The following is a 17,264-nucleotide window of genomic DNA, read 5'->3' as shown; positions in this document are numbered from 1 at the left end:
CTGTTACTATAGGCCCACCAGCCCTGTGGGTATCTGCAGAAAAAGTACTGAAAAGGGAATGCTGCTTTCATGGCCTCACAGGTATATTAATGGCTTACCAGTCTCAGACCTTACATGAATGTCCTTAATCCTCAGTGGTTCTTACAGGATTTACTACAGTTACTTTAAAATCTGTTGACCGTTGAGGGCGGAATTTGGTCGGACCTACAGTCCGGTGTGTGAGGTGAGGCTTGGTCTTCCCTCAGGAAGTGCCATCTTGCAGTTCTGAGCAGATCTGTAAAAGTGGTGGCGCAGTGGAGCCGAGGTGAAACCTCCTCTGTAGAATATCGCTGGGCTTGTTCTGCAGGGGCTGGTACTTAGGTACTTAAATTAAAAAGTTGAATTTCTCTCATGGAATTCAAAATGGAGACTGGAGCAAAGTATTGAACAAGCTCTTGCTGTCTTTGGCGGTGTTGAGGAGTCACGTGGTCTGTGGTTGCCACTGTGTCCGTTTTGAGTGTTTATCTGCGTGACAAAATCATCACACAGATCTGCAAAATTTCATGCTTTGTGGCTGCACAAGTACATTTCTGAAGCTGCTCCCGGCTCTTGTGCAATTTGTCTCACCCGCAGAAGTCACTGGTGCTGCGGCTTAATAATGCTGGCTTCAGCACTTGTTCTCAGAGAGGGCGTGTTTTTGTCGCGCATGCTGACCATGGTGGGCCTGGGGGGTGACGTAACTGATGCGCACGACCTCTGCTATTACACGACACTGCTGTCACCATTAGGGGTGTCTTAGAATAGGAGCAGAAAAACCGGTAAAGAGGTACAGAAGTGCTGTGTTCCTCAGCCTTTTACTGCGCTGCCCCCTACTGGTACACCTGGGTGGGAAGGAATCAGAGAGAACGCCTCCAACAACCAAGGTAGCCCGCTTCCACATTCGTGAGCAAGTCTGTCATTGTGTGGGATGCTTCAATAGTACCCCCAAACAACGTACTCAGATGGCTCCAGTATATCTGCTGCTGTCTATGTTGGGACTGTCCAGATTGTTATTGTCAGCGGTTTTTAGGAATGGGAAACTCCAACATGGTGCCCTTCTCTGTAGGCCATGGGAATCTGATCCAGTGTGTTTATCTGTTATCCTTTTTCTTCCCGGCAGCCGAAACTGACCATGTGGAAGCAGGAATTGCCAGCACCGAAGCTCACACTCCTATGGACCCCAGTGGTGTGGGCCCCACTGGAGGGTTGGGGGACCACGACCTCCTGACCTGTGGACAGTGCCAGATGAATTTCCCACTTGGGGAAATCTTGGTTTTTATTGAGCACAAAAAGAAGCAGTGTAATGGGCTGATTACCGGGCCAGGGTGTTATGAGAAAAGCATGGACAGAGGCAGCCCGTCGCCGCCGCGCTCTGAGCTCAGGAAAGTGGTAGAACCAGTCGAAATCGGGATCCAGGTGACGCCCGAGGAGGAGGACGAGAGACTGTTGACACCCACGAAAGGAATTTGCCCAAAGCAAGAGAACATCACCGCAGGTATGTCTCACTTTACACCTTCTTCTACAAAAGGTATTCTCCAACATACCAGCACAGCTACACCCCAGACATTAGGCCAGCAGGTGATTTCTGACAGGCAGCCTTTCAAAATGGAAAAATGGGACAAATACTCACACGGACTTTGACTGACCTTTGCAGCCACGTACGTTCCAGTGCAGGTTTTCGTACTGTTCGACACAGAACCTAAAAACAGATTGTTCTTTGCCTGATTTCATTAGGGAAGTCGCTGCTATTCAGAATGAAACATCACATTAAAGGCTAGCAGCTTAGCAGCTCAGACCCCCAGAAGAGAGTTAGTGGTTGAAACAAGTTGTGGAAAACTCTCCCTATATTCACAGAGAAATCCAGCGTGAGCCATCTGCTTAAGATTCAAATACTCAAAAATGAAAAGGATTAAAAAGCTAGTTTCCTATTCAGTGGGGTAAAGAGGCATTTTGGTTTAGACCTGCTGCAGGGAAGAACTTTAATAGTTATCTTGCAAAACAGTGCAATCGGGGCCTTTGTGAAGAACTCGAAAGCATCTTATGAAATAGTTTTCATAAAACAATGTTCAGTTTGACAAAACTACCTTGAAAAACTGACAAAACAGCCTATAATGCTGCTTGGCTTCCTGAATATAACTTTTTCTTTAGAGCTCATATTTACAAAATGTTCCTGTAGTTGCAAAGAATACTCTTTTTGCTGAGTCAAAAAACTCATTATTCCTTACATTTCAGAAGACATTCTTGACATCAGTAATGGCCGTAATTATTTAAAAGAACACATGTAAAAATGAACAAATGATAGGCCTCTGATGACACAAAAAACATTTGAGAAGGCAACAGAAAAATCAGAACATTTAAGCCCAAAAATATTTACTTTTTAGCTGAAACACATGCATGCCACATGATGTTATATTGGTAATATTGTAAAATGGTTTGCAACCTACGGGCCTACTTTTTGGATCACTTTTATGTTCTGGGCTGCCTTATGCCATATGATCAGCCTTAGAATTATAACCCTAAATGTCTTCTGGGGGAAATTCATTTGAAGTCTTGCTTTGTTAATAGTTTCCTTGTAAAACAATGCAAAAGCTGGTAGCTCTGTCAGTTTGTTTTCCTTTCGGTTCCTTAAGGGTCTTGAGGAAAAAGAGGTTTATTTTCATGCACTTAACTCTACAATAAAAATTGCAAGCATGTATTAAAACGGATTTTGTGAGTGAATGAACTATGACAACATTTCCTGAAATGATACAATATTGATGTGAAATTTTATAAGGTACTATACAGTAAATAAACATGACATATTATACTAGTTTGAGTTTAATATTTAACGGCACTAAAGTTTAAAGTATATTTTTGGCATTTACTTTAAATGTGCAATAACAGATTGCTTATTACATAAAAACATTTTCTACAAATTAACTGTATTCTAATGGGATCTATTATCAGCAATTGTATTTGTAGATAAGATACTTACCCACTGCCTTCATCTAAAAAAAAATCATTCTACACTTTCAGCTTTATATTTTTTGTGCGTCACAGTGTGAAATGAGGTAAAATATGAACAAGCAATTAAAATGAAAGTACAACAAATATACCAGGACAGGTAATTGCATGTGGATGTTACATTTTACTTTGTTTGATTTTATTTCGTTTAATTTTAATATGCGTAATTCTGCTGTTTTACATGCTTCCTGAAATTTGAAAACCAGGGAGCAATATTCTGATTCATACTGCTATGATAAGTTCCATCACTAAAAAATGCCTGACATGATTATTTTCATTTTTCAAGTGAGAGAGCCTCTGTCACCATGCTGTGAAAAGCTAGGTTCCCAGCTGCAATTGCAAAAGCTTAATATTTGAAACAAGAAAGATTGAAATAGCTACAGAGTCCTTTGAAATTCATACAGACCTTCAATTTGAGCTATGGATATGTTTAAATGCAAAATTTTGTTTACAGAAAGGTATGTAGAATCGTACTAAAATAATTATAAATATAGGAATTTGAAATCTATACTTGGAAAGCAATGTGTCATTTTATTTCTGACAGAATTTTAATGGTTTAATTTTAATGGGGAGAAGCAGTATTTTTACGAACAGTATGTATGTATATAAAGAAAGGGCCCATCATGTTGCTCACAGCTGAGTGGCAGTGTCTGAAACAGTACAATAGACAGTACAACATTGCTGGACCACAAAAAAGTCTTAAAGTCTTATTGTAAGTCTTACAATATCTGTATGTATATATATCCACTGGGATCGTGGTTCACACTCACGCTGCTATGACATGGAACTATTGTGACAGTACAATACAAATTACAATATTGAGAAAGGGCACTAGATACAACCTATGGCTATGATTACATGTTAAAAAATAAATTGTTGATCTAGTCTTAGATGTAATAAATATCTTTTTAATGTATTAGCTAAAACATACTGTACATACTACATATACGCACGCCTTAAATAGAAAATTTCTATAGTTTAACAGGTGTTAATTTTAAACCCTAGCACCTAATCCATAACTTAACTTCTGAATAAACAGTCTGATTGCAGGGCATAAAGCGAAAGGATTAAATATGTGTGAACTGTGATGGTGAGACTTGAATGTATGAATATGGATTCAACTAAACATTAATTCCACAACACATAGTTATAATTGCTTCAGAGCAGGTTGAAGTATTCTTTTATGTTAAACCTTTACAGCTCCATTTCTTCCCAACATGATTTTTTTAAAATGCAGAATTCAGTTCAAAAATAGAAATAGAATCCATATTCTCCAAGCACAGATCATTTTTCTTGGATTTTTTTCATTTTTTTAATGCATCCATCTGTCAGTCCTTCACAGCAAAATAAGGAAAGAAAAATCAGTTCACATCCACTAGACAAAATCAAAAACTAGATTATGAAGGGAACAGCATTAACACCCCGCAGGCCTTGCCCTGTGAATACATGTAAAGGGTTTTAAATCATTTTTTGTCATCTTCAGATCTCCAAACTTTCCTGCGCCCAGAATTACGCTGGATATTTTGACAGTTCTAAAACTTGATAAATTCATTGACCTAATATCCTTTATCAGATCATTCTCTCACAGTATTTAAGTTATCTGCTTTCTGCAGATTGATAGTCTTCGGTCTCAGAAAGATTCTTGCATTGAAGACTTGCCACAGATGTTGATTTTATAATATGAAGTTTGGGGTGCAGGGTGTCTCTTACCGTCAAAGGGATTTATTCTTAAGGGCAGGAAAGGATAGCTGAGGGCTTCTGTGTGTGGGAACAGAGTAGAATTAATATGCATACTGTATATTGAGAAACACTTTGTTTAAATAATTAATTTGCTATAAATGCACATAAATTACTGTAAAGTTACTGTATGGTCATAAATAACCCAGAATATTCATAATTTATAATGTTTTAATATAAATATAAAGATCAGGACCCCTGTTCAGGCATTTTGCAGTGGTTTGGTGCCACTGAAAGGGCAGCTGCATTTGCTAACCAGAGTATTCAAATCAAATAACACACCAAACAAACCTTTTACAAAATTCAGGTATCATTCGGCTATCATTCAGTGGTTTAATCTTGGCTTTTTTTTAACTAGTAGCTCACTTGATGCCAGTTTTTCTAGATATGTATTAAGAAAATAGTATTCTGCAGCTGTGAAAACCCTAATAAATTTTCTCTCTTTCGCTAAGCATTAAAGATAGTGTTCGCTTGATGTAGTCTTTTCTTATCTAGTAACGGGAGCAGCAGAAATTCAGCCTGTACTGAGGGATTGTCAGATTCAGATCACCCTGTTTGCTTACACACCAAGGCAACATCCAAAGACTAAATGGTGTCTTGTAGAGAGACACGAGTATTGTGTCTACCCAGCACAAAAGCGTCATGCAGATTTCCCACAAAAAAAATACTGCGGCACACATTCTGAAATCCAACAGGACTTTAGGGGCAAAATCTTATGTTTTTTTTGCAATTATCCTGCAAGACCCATTCAGCAAACTTTTATTTTTCTTAGGACAGAGGTCCAAAAAGATCTTTCCCTGGATTCTTAAAGGTGTTCTGTAGGATATTTGTAGGAATTTTTATGTAGAAAAAGAGTTTGACTTCAAAATCTTGCTTCTTTCTTTTTTTCTTTGCAGGAGTCCTGCAGGATTTTCTTGATTATAATGAAACTCTTGGACTCAACCCTTTTTCACAGTATTAAGATTAATTTCTTTAACTTGGCTTACAGTCAACTGTGACTCATTATTTGTTCGTGTTTTTGTGCTGCTTGCATCAATATTGCACCTTTAAAAATGATTTTCCAATTTCACTGCAATTGTTCTTGCAGCCCATTGAGAAGCATTTTATAAATTAGGTTAACTGACTTCTAATTTATTTTAAAATACTCATAGTTATATGTAGCAAAAGAAGGATATTTTTATCAGATGATGCTCTCTGTGGAATTCTCATGTGGAATTTAGTATTTTATAATGTAAGCAGTACTGCAATGTGACAAATGTGACAAACCTGCAGGTTCAAATATTCTGTAGCTGGATGTTTCAAACACCAAGTAAGACTGATATAATAAGAAAGGAAATGTCTTCATTTTAATGCTTTTGACGACCTGTGTGCTCACTGTCCATTAGTGCTGTGTGTGTTAATGTAGAAGCAATGTGTGCTTTCACATATTTTATATGTAGTTTTTTCACCATTTTTTTTTCACAAACAGGACTCGCATTGCACAGGTCCATTTTGTCTTCTGCTTCATCAGTACCACTGATAGCAGACTTGCTGCTGCAGTACAGTGGGGCTCTTATACAGTTCTCAGTAGGGTTTGCCCGATGTTGTGTCATGTGGTAACAGTAGCAGGCCATGGTTATGACACAAGTTTGGAAAATCTACAGACCCTTAGGTGTTTACAGAGGGCTATGCTTTTGTAAGGCATTAGGGAAATATTACTAAACTAATAATTAAATAAATAGTTCAATAGTAAGTAAACCTGCCCTCAAAATATCACATCTAATAACACGTCTTTTAACCCTGTGAATTAAAACCCAATGGCTTCTATGGAAGTAAAATCAGAATAAGGCGAGACAGACACAGTTGGACATAGACAGATAGATAACATGCTGCGCTGTTTATGCAATTGGGAGATTTGACTGCCTTAAAAATTAAACTTTGTATTTATTCATGACTGTTACATGTGATTAGAATATTTTAAATATTTAAGGTGCACCAAATCCAAATGTAAATGTCTTTGGACTTTGGATATTCAGATCTTGTTTTTGAACCGTGCTCAGTGTGAGTGTGTTCGCTCACATTCCACAAGCAGTCAAATTCAACATCACATGCTGAAGCATGTCGGGCAGATTTGAATAACCTTGTTACACGTCCGATGCCTCTACATCCTCAGGAGTGCACAGGTGTCGTGGGCGGCTGAGCCAGTCCTCCAGTATGCGAATCGGGAAGCTTTTGGAATGAAGTAGGGAAGCTGCACAGCCATCTTGTTGAAGTCGACACCCTGACTCCTTTCAGGAAACAGCTGGATGAGATTCTTGGATCAACTGGCTACCAGCAGCCAAAAAAACCAGATGGGCCGAATATGGTCTGAGGTCTAAAGTTTGGTGGAAATGGTAGCTCAGAAAGATTTCTTTGCACAGTCAAAACAAAATTTCTGCACAGTAATAATGTCTTACAATGAGTACATTTTCACACCATGTTTATGAACAGGTGTTGTGTTTGAATTCGAGATACAAACATAAGAAGATGTACAGTAATTTCCTGTCTATTCGTTTCTTGAAAAAAATAACTTTGGCTCCTAATTTTATGCATAACAAAAATAACTCATTATATACACACACACCTACGGTATATTCAATATCTGTAATATAGAAGCATTATATAACACTATAATCTCTGTATATATCCCAAAGCTTTATTTTCTTGGTTTTCCTAAAGCTTTTTTCAAGGCTGTGGTCTACCCTTGGGGCTCTGGGCTTAGCAGGAAATCCTGGAGATATAGTAACAATAAACTAGTACAATTCTAAACTAATAGAGTGTACTTAAATAGTATATACAAGCAGAATAGTAACTAATATAATCAATAGTAGCAATAAACTGCCCCTCTAGCAGCGGTGTGTTGACAGCTGTGTAATCAGCCACCAGCAGAGATCCCTGCTCCGTTCGAGCCCCTCCGTGCCCTGGCCAGGCCATCCAGGCACAGTCCTGGGCTGTGCCTGTACTTCAGGGAAGGGCTCCAGGTGTCAGGTTTCTGGACAGAGGTGCCCTGTGTCTGCTACCAGCCAGCACACCCTGTCATTTACCAGAAAGAGTTGCGTCATTTATGTCCTGCTCGTGCACATCCCACAAGTCCAGGTCAACCAGCTCCTTCCGGAAGGAGAATCACAACTACTGTTCATGTATTTGTTAAAGCGCCGCAGCAGCACCGGGAAAGAGTTAATTTCGGATAAACCTGTAATGTGTCTTTCAGTCTCGAAAGGTGTCTAGGGGAAGGCTTTTGTTGTCACATAAAGATTGGGAGAAGGGGAGTATCTCAAGCTGTTTTTTTTAAACAGTGCTGCCTAGATCTGGCACAGGTCCAGCGTACCTTCTGCAAAGAAGAGAGCTATCGTGGCCCGTGGCGACAGAGAGCAGAATGGAAAATGAGCAGGTCTTTGTGTTTACAGTATGTCCACGGAGCCTCTGTTTTTTCTACCACTGATACTGAAGGGAATCTGCTTTTCTCTTGAAGCAATTTTAACAGTTAAAATAACAGATTTTAACAGAGATTAAACATTTTGTGTTAAGCTAATATTCTGATTTGTCCTGTCCAGATCAAATCCAGACACTGTTTATCCTGTACTGCCCTAGGAAGAAACCTCATGGTGGAGGTGATGTTTGTTTGGTGGGACTATCCAGCTGCTGTTGTTTGTGCTGTGATCCTCGGCTGGATCTGAACTTGATCTTCAGCGCATCCCGTTCCTCTCAAAGCTGTACGGCCATAACAAGTACTGTGGGAAGAATTGATTTTTAACTCATTGTTTACAAGAATGCTGTGATAAAACAGACAGTATTTTTAGAAATATTCACCACAGATACAGTATGCGGTATACGGCTCTTCTATGTTTGTTTTGGATCTTTTAATGCAATTCCTGGCTGCATTACTGCAAACTTACAAATTGGAAACAATAACTACAAAGAATGTGTTATTTACGAAAAGAACTAGATGTGAAACACACAAATCCTGCATTATTTTTATTAGGAGTCATTAAGAAATACAAGGCAACTGCTGACTTGTACTATTCTAATGGAGCTGTGTCCAGACAACTCTCCTGGGCACTCACTCTAAATAACACGCTCTATTTGTATGGGAGAGGTAATTCTACCTGTGTGGTTCAAAATGTATTTGTTTGAGAAAATACATGTATTTACAATTTCATATTCTGGTTTCTGATTTTGCATTAGTATATTTTGAGATGTTCAGCGGTGATGTACAGTACATATTCTTTACATGAATAATAATATGTAAAGATTTTATTTAATTGACCTTTAGATGTGGAAACATATACTGTTTAATTTAAGGAAAAACTACAGATATTAAAGAAAACTGTTTACAAATAAATCTGCAATGTTAAGTTAAAAAAGCATCCTGAATTTTATATAGTTAAATAATTTGACTTTTTTTAATCCATAGATAATTTATGTTGGAGTGCCTAAAAGAGGTACATTTACAGAGATAATTGATGTTAATCCAACTTGTCTTTCTAATAGCATGGGTTAAACACCCTCTTCAATAATATTTTTTATTTTACATAAAGCTGTGCTTCTGTTCAATAAAAGACAGCATTTTCCTTGCCTTGTGTAAGCATATTTATTTTAGGGTGATGTTTTTAATATTTTTTGTAGCTGATAAGACATTGATAGGATATTGGATATATCTTCCTGATAGTGGAAGATAACCTACTGTAAATTCACATAACCCAAATTGGCTCCAAACTCAGAACTCAGGCTGCCTGGCCCATGTGACTTCCTGTTTCTAAGCACTCTCTTCCTACCTGTTTTTGAGCGCCTGCCCAGAAAGATTTGTTTCATCACAAAACTCTGTCTCATGCCAGCTGCTCGCTCCCATTGCCAACTTGATTTTTGGATGGTAAATGTGAGTGACGTTTTTTTTTTCATCGGGGGTTTCCTGTTTGTTAGTTTGTAATCATAAACACCAGTTGGTTATTTTTAAAGTTGAGGTTATATATAGCTCTGACGTAGCGCAGAAGTGTATTTACACTCAATTTTTTAAAAGAAACTGCTTTTCTCAATCCAGGAGCACTTGTGATACATCGAAAAAAAATCCAACCTCAGAATATGATATTTGCTCAATTTTTAAAAGGTTTAAAAACGCCATATCCTCCATAGCATGCTTTTTGTATATTTTTTACTCCTTTCAATTTTTTAGGGACATCAGTCACATGTCCAGTAAAAATTTTAAAATAATAAATCATTTCCAACAGCCATACTCATATACTACAGAAAGACACCATACTCATCTCCATATTTCAAGCACATTTCTTACATTAAATAGCACTTGAAAATGAGAAAAAATCTGAAGACGTACAGTAAATTAACTTTAGGACACAATTCTTTTGCTTTATCCTATGAAACAGGATGCTAGCATAGTGATGACCCTGACAAGTCCATTCCTTCCTTCTGGAGATACAGGCCTATATTCTCTCTTATACTGCGTTTAGGCGTTTGTTAGTAGCTCTGACTGGAGACACTGCAAACATGCTTTTCAATAAGTCGTGGCATGATAGAGGTTGTGGAGCAGTATGGCTTTGTGATTTCTCCTTCTTTTTCTTTGCAATTAAAAATGACAAAAGCAGAGAACGCTGTAATATTGAGGTAGTGCCAGATAATAAATGTGGAGAGATTATGTAGTGAAGTGAATATGAATTTGATTTAATGTGCTACTTTGTTTTGATTATTCCTGGTGGTGTTCTTGTTTTTGTTGTTTCAATAAAGCAGTGTGTGCCTTGGTCTGGAAGCAGTTTTGAAGTGGTAATTGCTCAGTTTTGTCTTGTTCCCCTTTTTTCTGAGCTGTTTGGATATTTTAGCTCTTGGCTAAGTTCCGACAAGAGGTTTTCTATATGCATTTCAAATGAAATGTCACTATCTGCAATGCAGTTTTGATGCATATTTAATAGTTTGTGAGAGTGCCAGATTAGGCATTGTGCCTGCATGGGTGGGGATTCTAGCGGGTGTGTTGCTGTGAAGAGGGGCCGTTTATCTTCCTTTGTATAGAGCTGGAAACTGAATCAAGGGCTCTCCATCAATGTGTACCATGTGCGTTGGGAGGGATGCTGGCAGACAGTGAAGTGGGCTCTTCCTCAGCGAATGTATCCTTTCTGCAACTATCCTTAAGAAAACACAAAATCCCTGAATTCATTTTTATTGTGTTGCTCACTGTTAGAGTCAGTATTAGATGTGTTATTGCAAAGTAATGCATTAACATACCTTTGGATTTTGCTATCTGTAATGAAATGATCAAGAATCACCTATATGTATTTTTTCAAATGTAGCAAAGGCACATCAAATGTGAAGTGTTTACCTTGATATATAGTTTTATGGACTGGAAAAAATCTGCACACTGCAGGTAAATAGGGGATAAAAAATAACACATCCAATAACATACACAGTAGAGATTATAATACCATGTTTAACCAAATAATTTATTTGTATTGTGTTTATTGGGTGATTGTAATGTTGTATATATTTTAAATCATTTAACTCCTAGTCTCCTTGCCTGATGCTGAAATGTTCATGACTCAGCATAACATTTTCTGAAATATTTTTTGGAAAAGCCTGTGTGGCACTAGTTTATCTATCCTTCCTTGTTTTGATGTAATTTATTAGTGAGTGAGTAGGATGATAGTAAACATGACTTGGCTCTTTTTATACCACACTTGTGCCTTACTCAGCAACAAAAGTCTGTCCTGTACATTCACCATTTCATTGGCAATCACAAAACATAAACTGTAGTTGTTACACGTTATGACATTTAGAGAAGTGACATGTTAGACTTAAAGACTTTAGCTTTTAAAAACCCAGTAGAAAGCATAGCCTACATGTCACAAACATGCAGACCCAAAATCTAGAAAAAGGAATGTAGCATGCTTCAATTAATGATCCTTTGTCTTCTTAAATATTATTTTATTGTTTTCAATGAAAAGCAAGTGATAAGACAGCCGTAGTTGAGCTGTTTTTATGTACAATTTCTACAGTGCTAATAATATCTAGCTCTGAGCTGAATGTGGCTTTTTCCACGCGCTCGATGTTTGCGGTACTTCATCCTACGACACAGAAACCAGGAAACTGCTACCTTATGCTGTGCTTGAAATCTCTGCAAAATCCTGCTCCCTGGTAGAAGTCCAGATTTTTTTAAAAAGTACAGTTTTTTTACTCATTAATGGACCATGAAAAGGGAAAGCTGCATCCATGTAGTTCTTAGCATCTCCAAATCCTTTTTACATTTTTGCCTCCTTGCTTTTTTTTTGTTAATCACTTTGCATGCACTCATTTAAATATTAAAATTTTCTTTAATCATCAAAGGCAGCGGGCCTCATGAATATTCATTTCCCTGTACTACAGGTTCATTACCTCACTCTGAAGCCAAACAGTCATTACCAAGAGCCAGCATTTTAATTGCTGATGCCCAGCCATCATCGCCTTCCTGCTCAGATTCTGAGTTTCGCAAGAACCTAAAACTCATTTCTGAAGTTTAAAATAACTTTACGTACTTGTTATACATTCCTGCCGCTTTGGAAAAAAAAAGAAAGAAAAAGAGAGAAAAACCTGTTCTCTGGCTCAAGCACTGAATATTTGTCAAGAGGCTTGACGAAAGTTTCATTTGCATAATGACTTTGTAGTTCTGCATTAATAAAATTTGCATATGAAGCCGTGTTAATTACTCCTGATCAGGCTTTTTTGCATTCATGCATGGTAATTTTCTGCGACTTGCGAGAATTGATGTCTTGGCGTTGGTGTTGTGATTGGTGGCAGTGGTGTTGGCGGGGGTGGGGGTGCTGAAAGCAGGAGAATGGCACATTGGTGTGTCTGTGCTAGCTTTTTATTACACTGCTCTCTTACTGCTTTTCACAAGCATGTGGAATTGGAGAAAGAAGAGGATTTATTTCAGTGGTTTGCATCTGTACGGCATAAAACATTACATGGAGAGAGAGGAAAATGTGGCTGTTTTGTAGTTTAAAACCGTTTACCTCTGTCATTCGCTACAACACAGGGTGTTGTTTTGACTAGAAGCTTCAGAAAAGCTTACCTGTGATCTCTGGTCATGAGTTACCAGAGTGTCTACTGGAGCTGGAATATAAAACCTACCTGATACGTTCAGATCACTGCTGCTAATAACAGAATCAGACACAGTTCTTCCTCTTACAGATTCACATTGCTGTGAGTTTGTTTCTGTCTGTGGATGATAAGCCTTATCACACACCTTCAATTAATTAATTTTGTATTAGACTGGGGTAAAGACAATTTTAAGTGATCTGTTTTCTTTAAACCCTAATTGTTGGCCACCGAGTTTCCCATGATGTGATTCAGAACATCTGAGTACCGAAGCCGATGTTTCATCTCAAAAGGTCCGAACCTTGCTGGTGACGTCACTGTCATGCTGTTGAGTCTTCTTTTGCTTTTATGCTTTGCAATAAAGTAACTGCGTAGTCACAGCCCTTTAATCAAGGAAACATTTGGCAAAGTGTTATTCAATACCCTTAATTTTATTTTAAGCATTTCCCAGAAGATTAAACCCGTTTTTAAATATCCCATGGGGGCTATCATATTGGTTTGCAGTTAAATTTATACCCCTTTTACAAAAGCAGCATTTCAGTTTAAAATTTTGCTCTGGGCCCTTGGAGTTCAAGTATTTACTTAAGGAATTTTGGCCCTTCACTTGTGGTTTTGGCAGAAGCTTCACACAAATATGTGTGTGTGCTTTTTTAAACTGGTGGTCTCCCAGCCGTTTAACATAACGACAGAATTAAACACAGTCCTTTTATCAACGTGGAGAGACTGGGGCCGGTGCCAGAACGAAGACATCCAAAGCAGACAGATATTTAAAGCAGCAGCGTACCGCTGAAAACCAGTTTAGAAGATTTTGGCAGAAACTGTTTTGGAAATTGAAAAAGGCTTACTGTGTGTCAACTGTTGTGATAATTGCACTGCAAAATACAATACAAAGGAAACATGAAGGGCCTCAATGGAAATACTGGATATAGACATTACAAAATCTGGTATGTCATCCCATTTTCATTTCAAAAGGGAATTTAATAGAAAAGTCATCCTTTACTATTTGAAGCCTCTGTACAGTTCACGCTGAATTAATAAAATGATGCACTGCAATAAGAATGTAGACCCATAATGGAATCATCATGTTCTTTCTTAGATTAGCATTTCGATGGTATATCCAGCAGTAAACTCGGTTTCCAGCAATCGGCATACCTGTTGAACAGGTGCTTTAATACTGAATTGTGTATTCAAATCTAGGTTTACAATGACATGTTTTCTGAAAGACCCTTCTCATTTGTTCACAAAAACATAATCAGACTGCATGTCTCTCCATCAGCCTCTGGTGTATTTATGTTGCTGTCCGTATATTGTGAGTGTCTAATTAGTGCAAAATTTGTAGCTTCAAAATGGAGATTTAAATAGAACAAGTTAAGCACTGCATCAGTTTTTCTTGTATGTGATAGCCGTATTCTCCATATCTGGCGTGGAGTGGACATAATTATATACTGTCCATGTTGGATAGTTCACTGCTCGGTCATGGGCCAGACTTTAAAAATTCATAATGAAAGGGTACAATCTGAATGTTATTCAGTTCTGCACACACTGAACACCTATTCCACTGCCTAATGACAAGTACTGAGTGCTGAGAAAACGGTATTGGTAATTTTACATTCCTTATCAGACATACACACAAATTAGACCCTTGACCTCAACAGAGAAGGACATTTGTTGCCTAACAGTTTCTGGGTAAAATTAATCATCTCCCTGCACACAGATTCCTATTAATTTACGTTGACTTCAGTGTGACTGTCTCAAGATGTTCTGCAGTGCTGCTGAGCCTGTATACCTGTCACTGTTTAATTTAGGTCTGGAGGTGTTGAACTCAACATTATGATACATTTATTTCTGAGTATAAATGTATAAAAAAGATAAGCAAAACTATTTAAAAATACTTTATTTCACTTTAGATATTATTTTCCTTGCTCAGTTGAAGCATTATGGAATTCTGTAAATTATTGTGGTTAAATCAAAATACACTAGGCAGATTATATTTCATTTACTGCTTTTCAGAAACAACTAGATAGATTTTTCATATAATTCTTTGAATAAGATTAAATGAACTGAAACTTGGTAGACACAGTATATATGTGCTGTACATTTTCCTTTATTTAAGTTTGTGTGTGTAAACAGTGCCCTCCAAATTTATTCATACCCCTGATGAAATAGGATGCATCTACATCAAATAACGAGTTTTATGCTAAAATGTTTTTGTAAATGCTATATGTTAATCTGAATGGTATTGTATTGAGCCATATTTGTGAACATTAATTTAAGTACAGAAAACGTGAGGGTTACATTAATTCACACCCCTGTAGCTAATATTTAGTAAATCCTCCTCCGGCTGGGATCACAGTACTTAGACGCCTCTCGTAGTGTGCAGTGTTCTAGCACTTTATGAACATTTCTCCATGTACATTTGCTATAGGCCCTCAGACCCTTTGGTTTCCATTAGTGAGCTACCATCTTGTGTTAGAATTACAAGTATTAAAAATTAAATGGGATTGAGGCCTGATGATTGAGATGAAGAACATTTTATCTTTTGCAATTTTAACCATTCTTTTGTTGATTTGGATGTATGCCTAGGATCACTTCATGCATTTTCAGCATCTTGGCAGAAACAGCCAGGTGTCCGGTCAAAATGTCCTGGTATATGTTGGATTTCATGATTTCCCTTGTTTTTGTAAGGGCTTCAGGACAAAAAGATACAGTACTTAACCACAAAACACAACAGATCCCCAACAATATTTTGTGGTGGGCATTTGTGTGTTCTCAGTGTGAGCTACATTTTTTAGGCCAAGCATTGTTTTGATGACCATGTCCAAAAGCCACCATTTTCATCTCATTTGATCATAAAACAATGTTGCAATTGTCATTCAAATGATGTTGAGCAACTCTGAGTCGCCTCTCTTTGTAGTCTGGTGTCGGAAGAGGTTTCTTTCTTTGCATCCCAGCTATGAGTGCTTCATTCTTCCAAGGGGCTACGAATGGCAGTTCTTTGCACTTCGTGTCCTGAGGTTGCCACTTTGTTTTGCAAATCTCCAGCTGTTGCCTTTGGAATTACTGTTACCTCCCAAACCACCTGTTTCGGAGACAACAGTGGCAAGATATGCTCGTGTCCTCCTCCTGGCTATTTACTTGCCTATACCAGTAGCCCTGAATGCCTTAATAATAGACACTATAGACTCTTAATAGTAGAGTCTACTAGATTCACCAGATTCAGCTTAGTTTTTATTCGTTTATAGCCATCCCCCAGCTTGTGGGGGTTAATGACCATTTGCCTGCAGTGTTCATAGAGCTCTCTGACCTTAACCATGATGATGTGGATCTCTGAGAATAACTTATTTTTATACCCCAGGGAAAGAGAAAGCCTGCAAGGCCTCTGTATGGCTCTGGAGGCTTCCACTTCACTTCCATTGAACAGTACATGACTGTAGATTTGTTTTTAATTTGATTGAAATGCATTGCTGAGAGGTGTGAATAAATGTGACCCTCTTGTTTATTGGATTTCAGTGAATTATTTGACGGATATGATGTTATGCTGTGCAGTGCTATGATTACAGTATAATATTAATACAACTTTTTTAAGTCAGACACAGTATCCAGTCCATAACTCACCCTGCTGTATGATGTTTGTGTTCGGATGTGATCAGTGGTATGAATATATCTGTAGGACATTGTTGTCTTTGACCTTTTCAGGTAAACATACTAATGTGAACACAGAACATGTTAAATACTTGGAGCCTGATATTTACAGCACTTAGATTCTTGAAATCTAAATATTTCTTATGGTGATTTTAGTGCTTTTAATACAGGGCGTGTGGTATACTGGAGGTGGTCTCCTATTAAGACTGTAGTGCCAGTGTGGTGGGACTTTGGAAAAGACCCAGTATGCTGACAGTGAGGCCCAAGGCAGCATATGAAGGAATGCAGTTGTGCTGTCAGACAGGACTGCCCTCAGGCCATATTGCCACTGTATTGATTTACCAGGTGTGAGCGGTTCGTAGCATGTTAAATGCTGCAGAAGTGTACTCAGTGTGTTTGGAAAAGCTCTCACTGTAGTAAGTTAATATTATCCCACATAAAGACATCAAACAGTCCACATGTGGGTTTATAGTGGTCACATGGTGGTATATTTTATATTTTCCTACCACAGCAGGGAATAAACTTGCCACTAATTTGGTTGCAAATGCTCCTAAAATGTTGGCATTTGCTAATATTTTTGTCCAGTTGTATGTTAATTCTACATGAATTAAAAATACACTCTTTCCTTGGATAACTAAATGCAGTGATGTTTTTTTAAATTATTTTTAAAGGTCAGCTCCATCTGTTTTGTTATTTAATTTAATTTAGAAATACAAAATATTTATTTGGTATATTATTACGAATACCAAGAAACATTATTAGAGACGATCTGC

General features: G+C 37.8%; 1 protein-coding gene across 4 annotated transcripts in view; it reads left to right on the top strand.

The window, feature by feature from the left end:
* bcl11ba (BCL11 transcription factor B a) overlaps nucleotides 1-17,264 on the top strand; it is a 59,411-nt gene that overhangs the window by 11,959 nt on the left and 30,188 nt on the right. For all 4 annotated transcript variants that reach the window (XM_088647405.1, XM_088647407.1, XM_088647404.1 and 1 more), the window contains exon 2: nucleotides 1,139-1,513. In XM_088647405.1, coding sequence (XP_088503531.1) covers nucleotides 1,139-1,513 — 375 coding nt within the window. The remainder of the gene's footprint in view (nucleotides 1-1,138; nucleotides 1,514-17,264) is intronic.

The sequence above is a fragment of the Lepisosteus platostomus genome, chromosome 10 (genome assembly GCF_059453375.1).
Source record: "Lepisosteus platostomus isolate fLepPlt1 chromosome 10, fLepPlt1.hap1, whole genome shotgun sequence".
Taxonomy (NCBI): domain Eukaryota; kingdom Metazoa; phylum Chordata; class Actinopteri; order Semionotiformes; family Lepisosteidae; genus Lepisosteus; species Lepisosteus platostomus.
The sequence above is the reverse complement of the archived record's forward strand: the minus strand, read 5'-3'. Positions and strand labels throughout refer to the sequence as shown.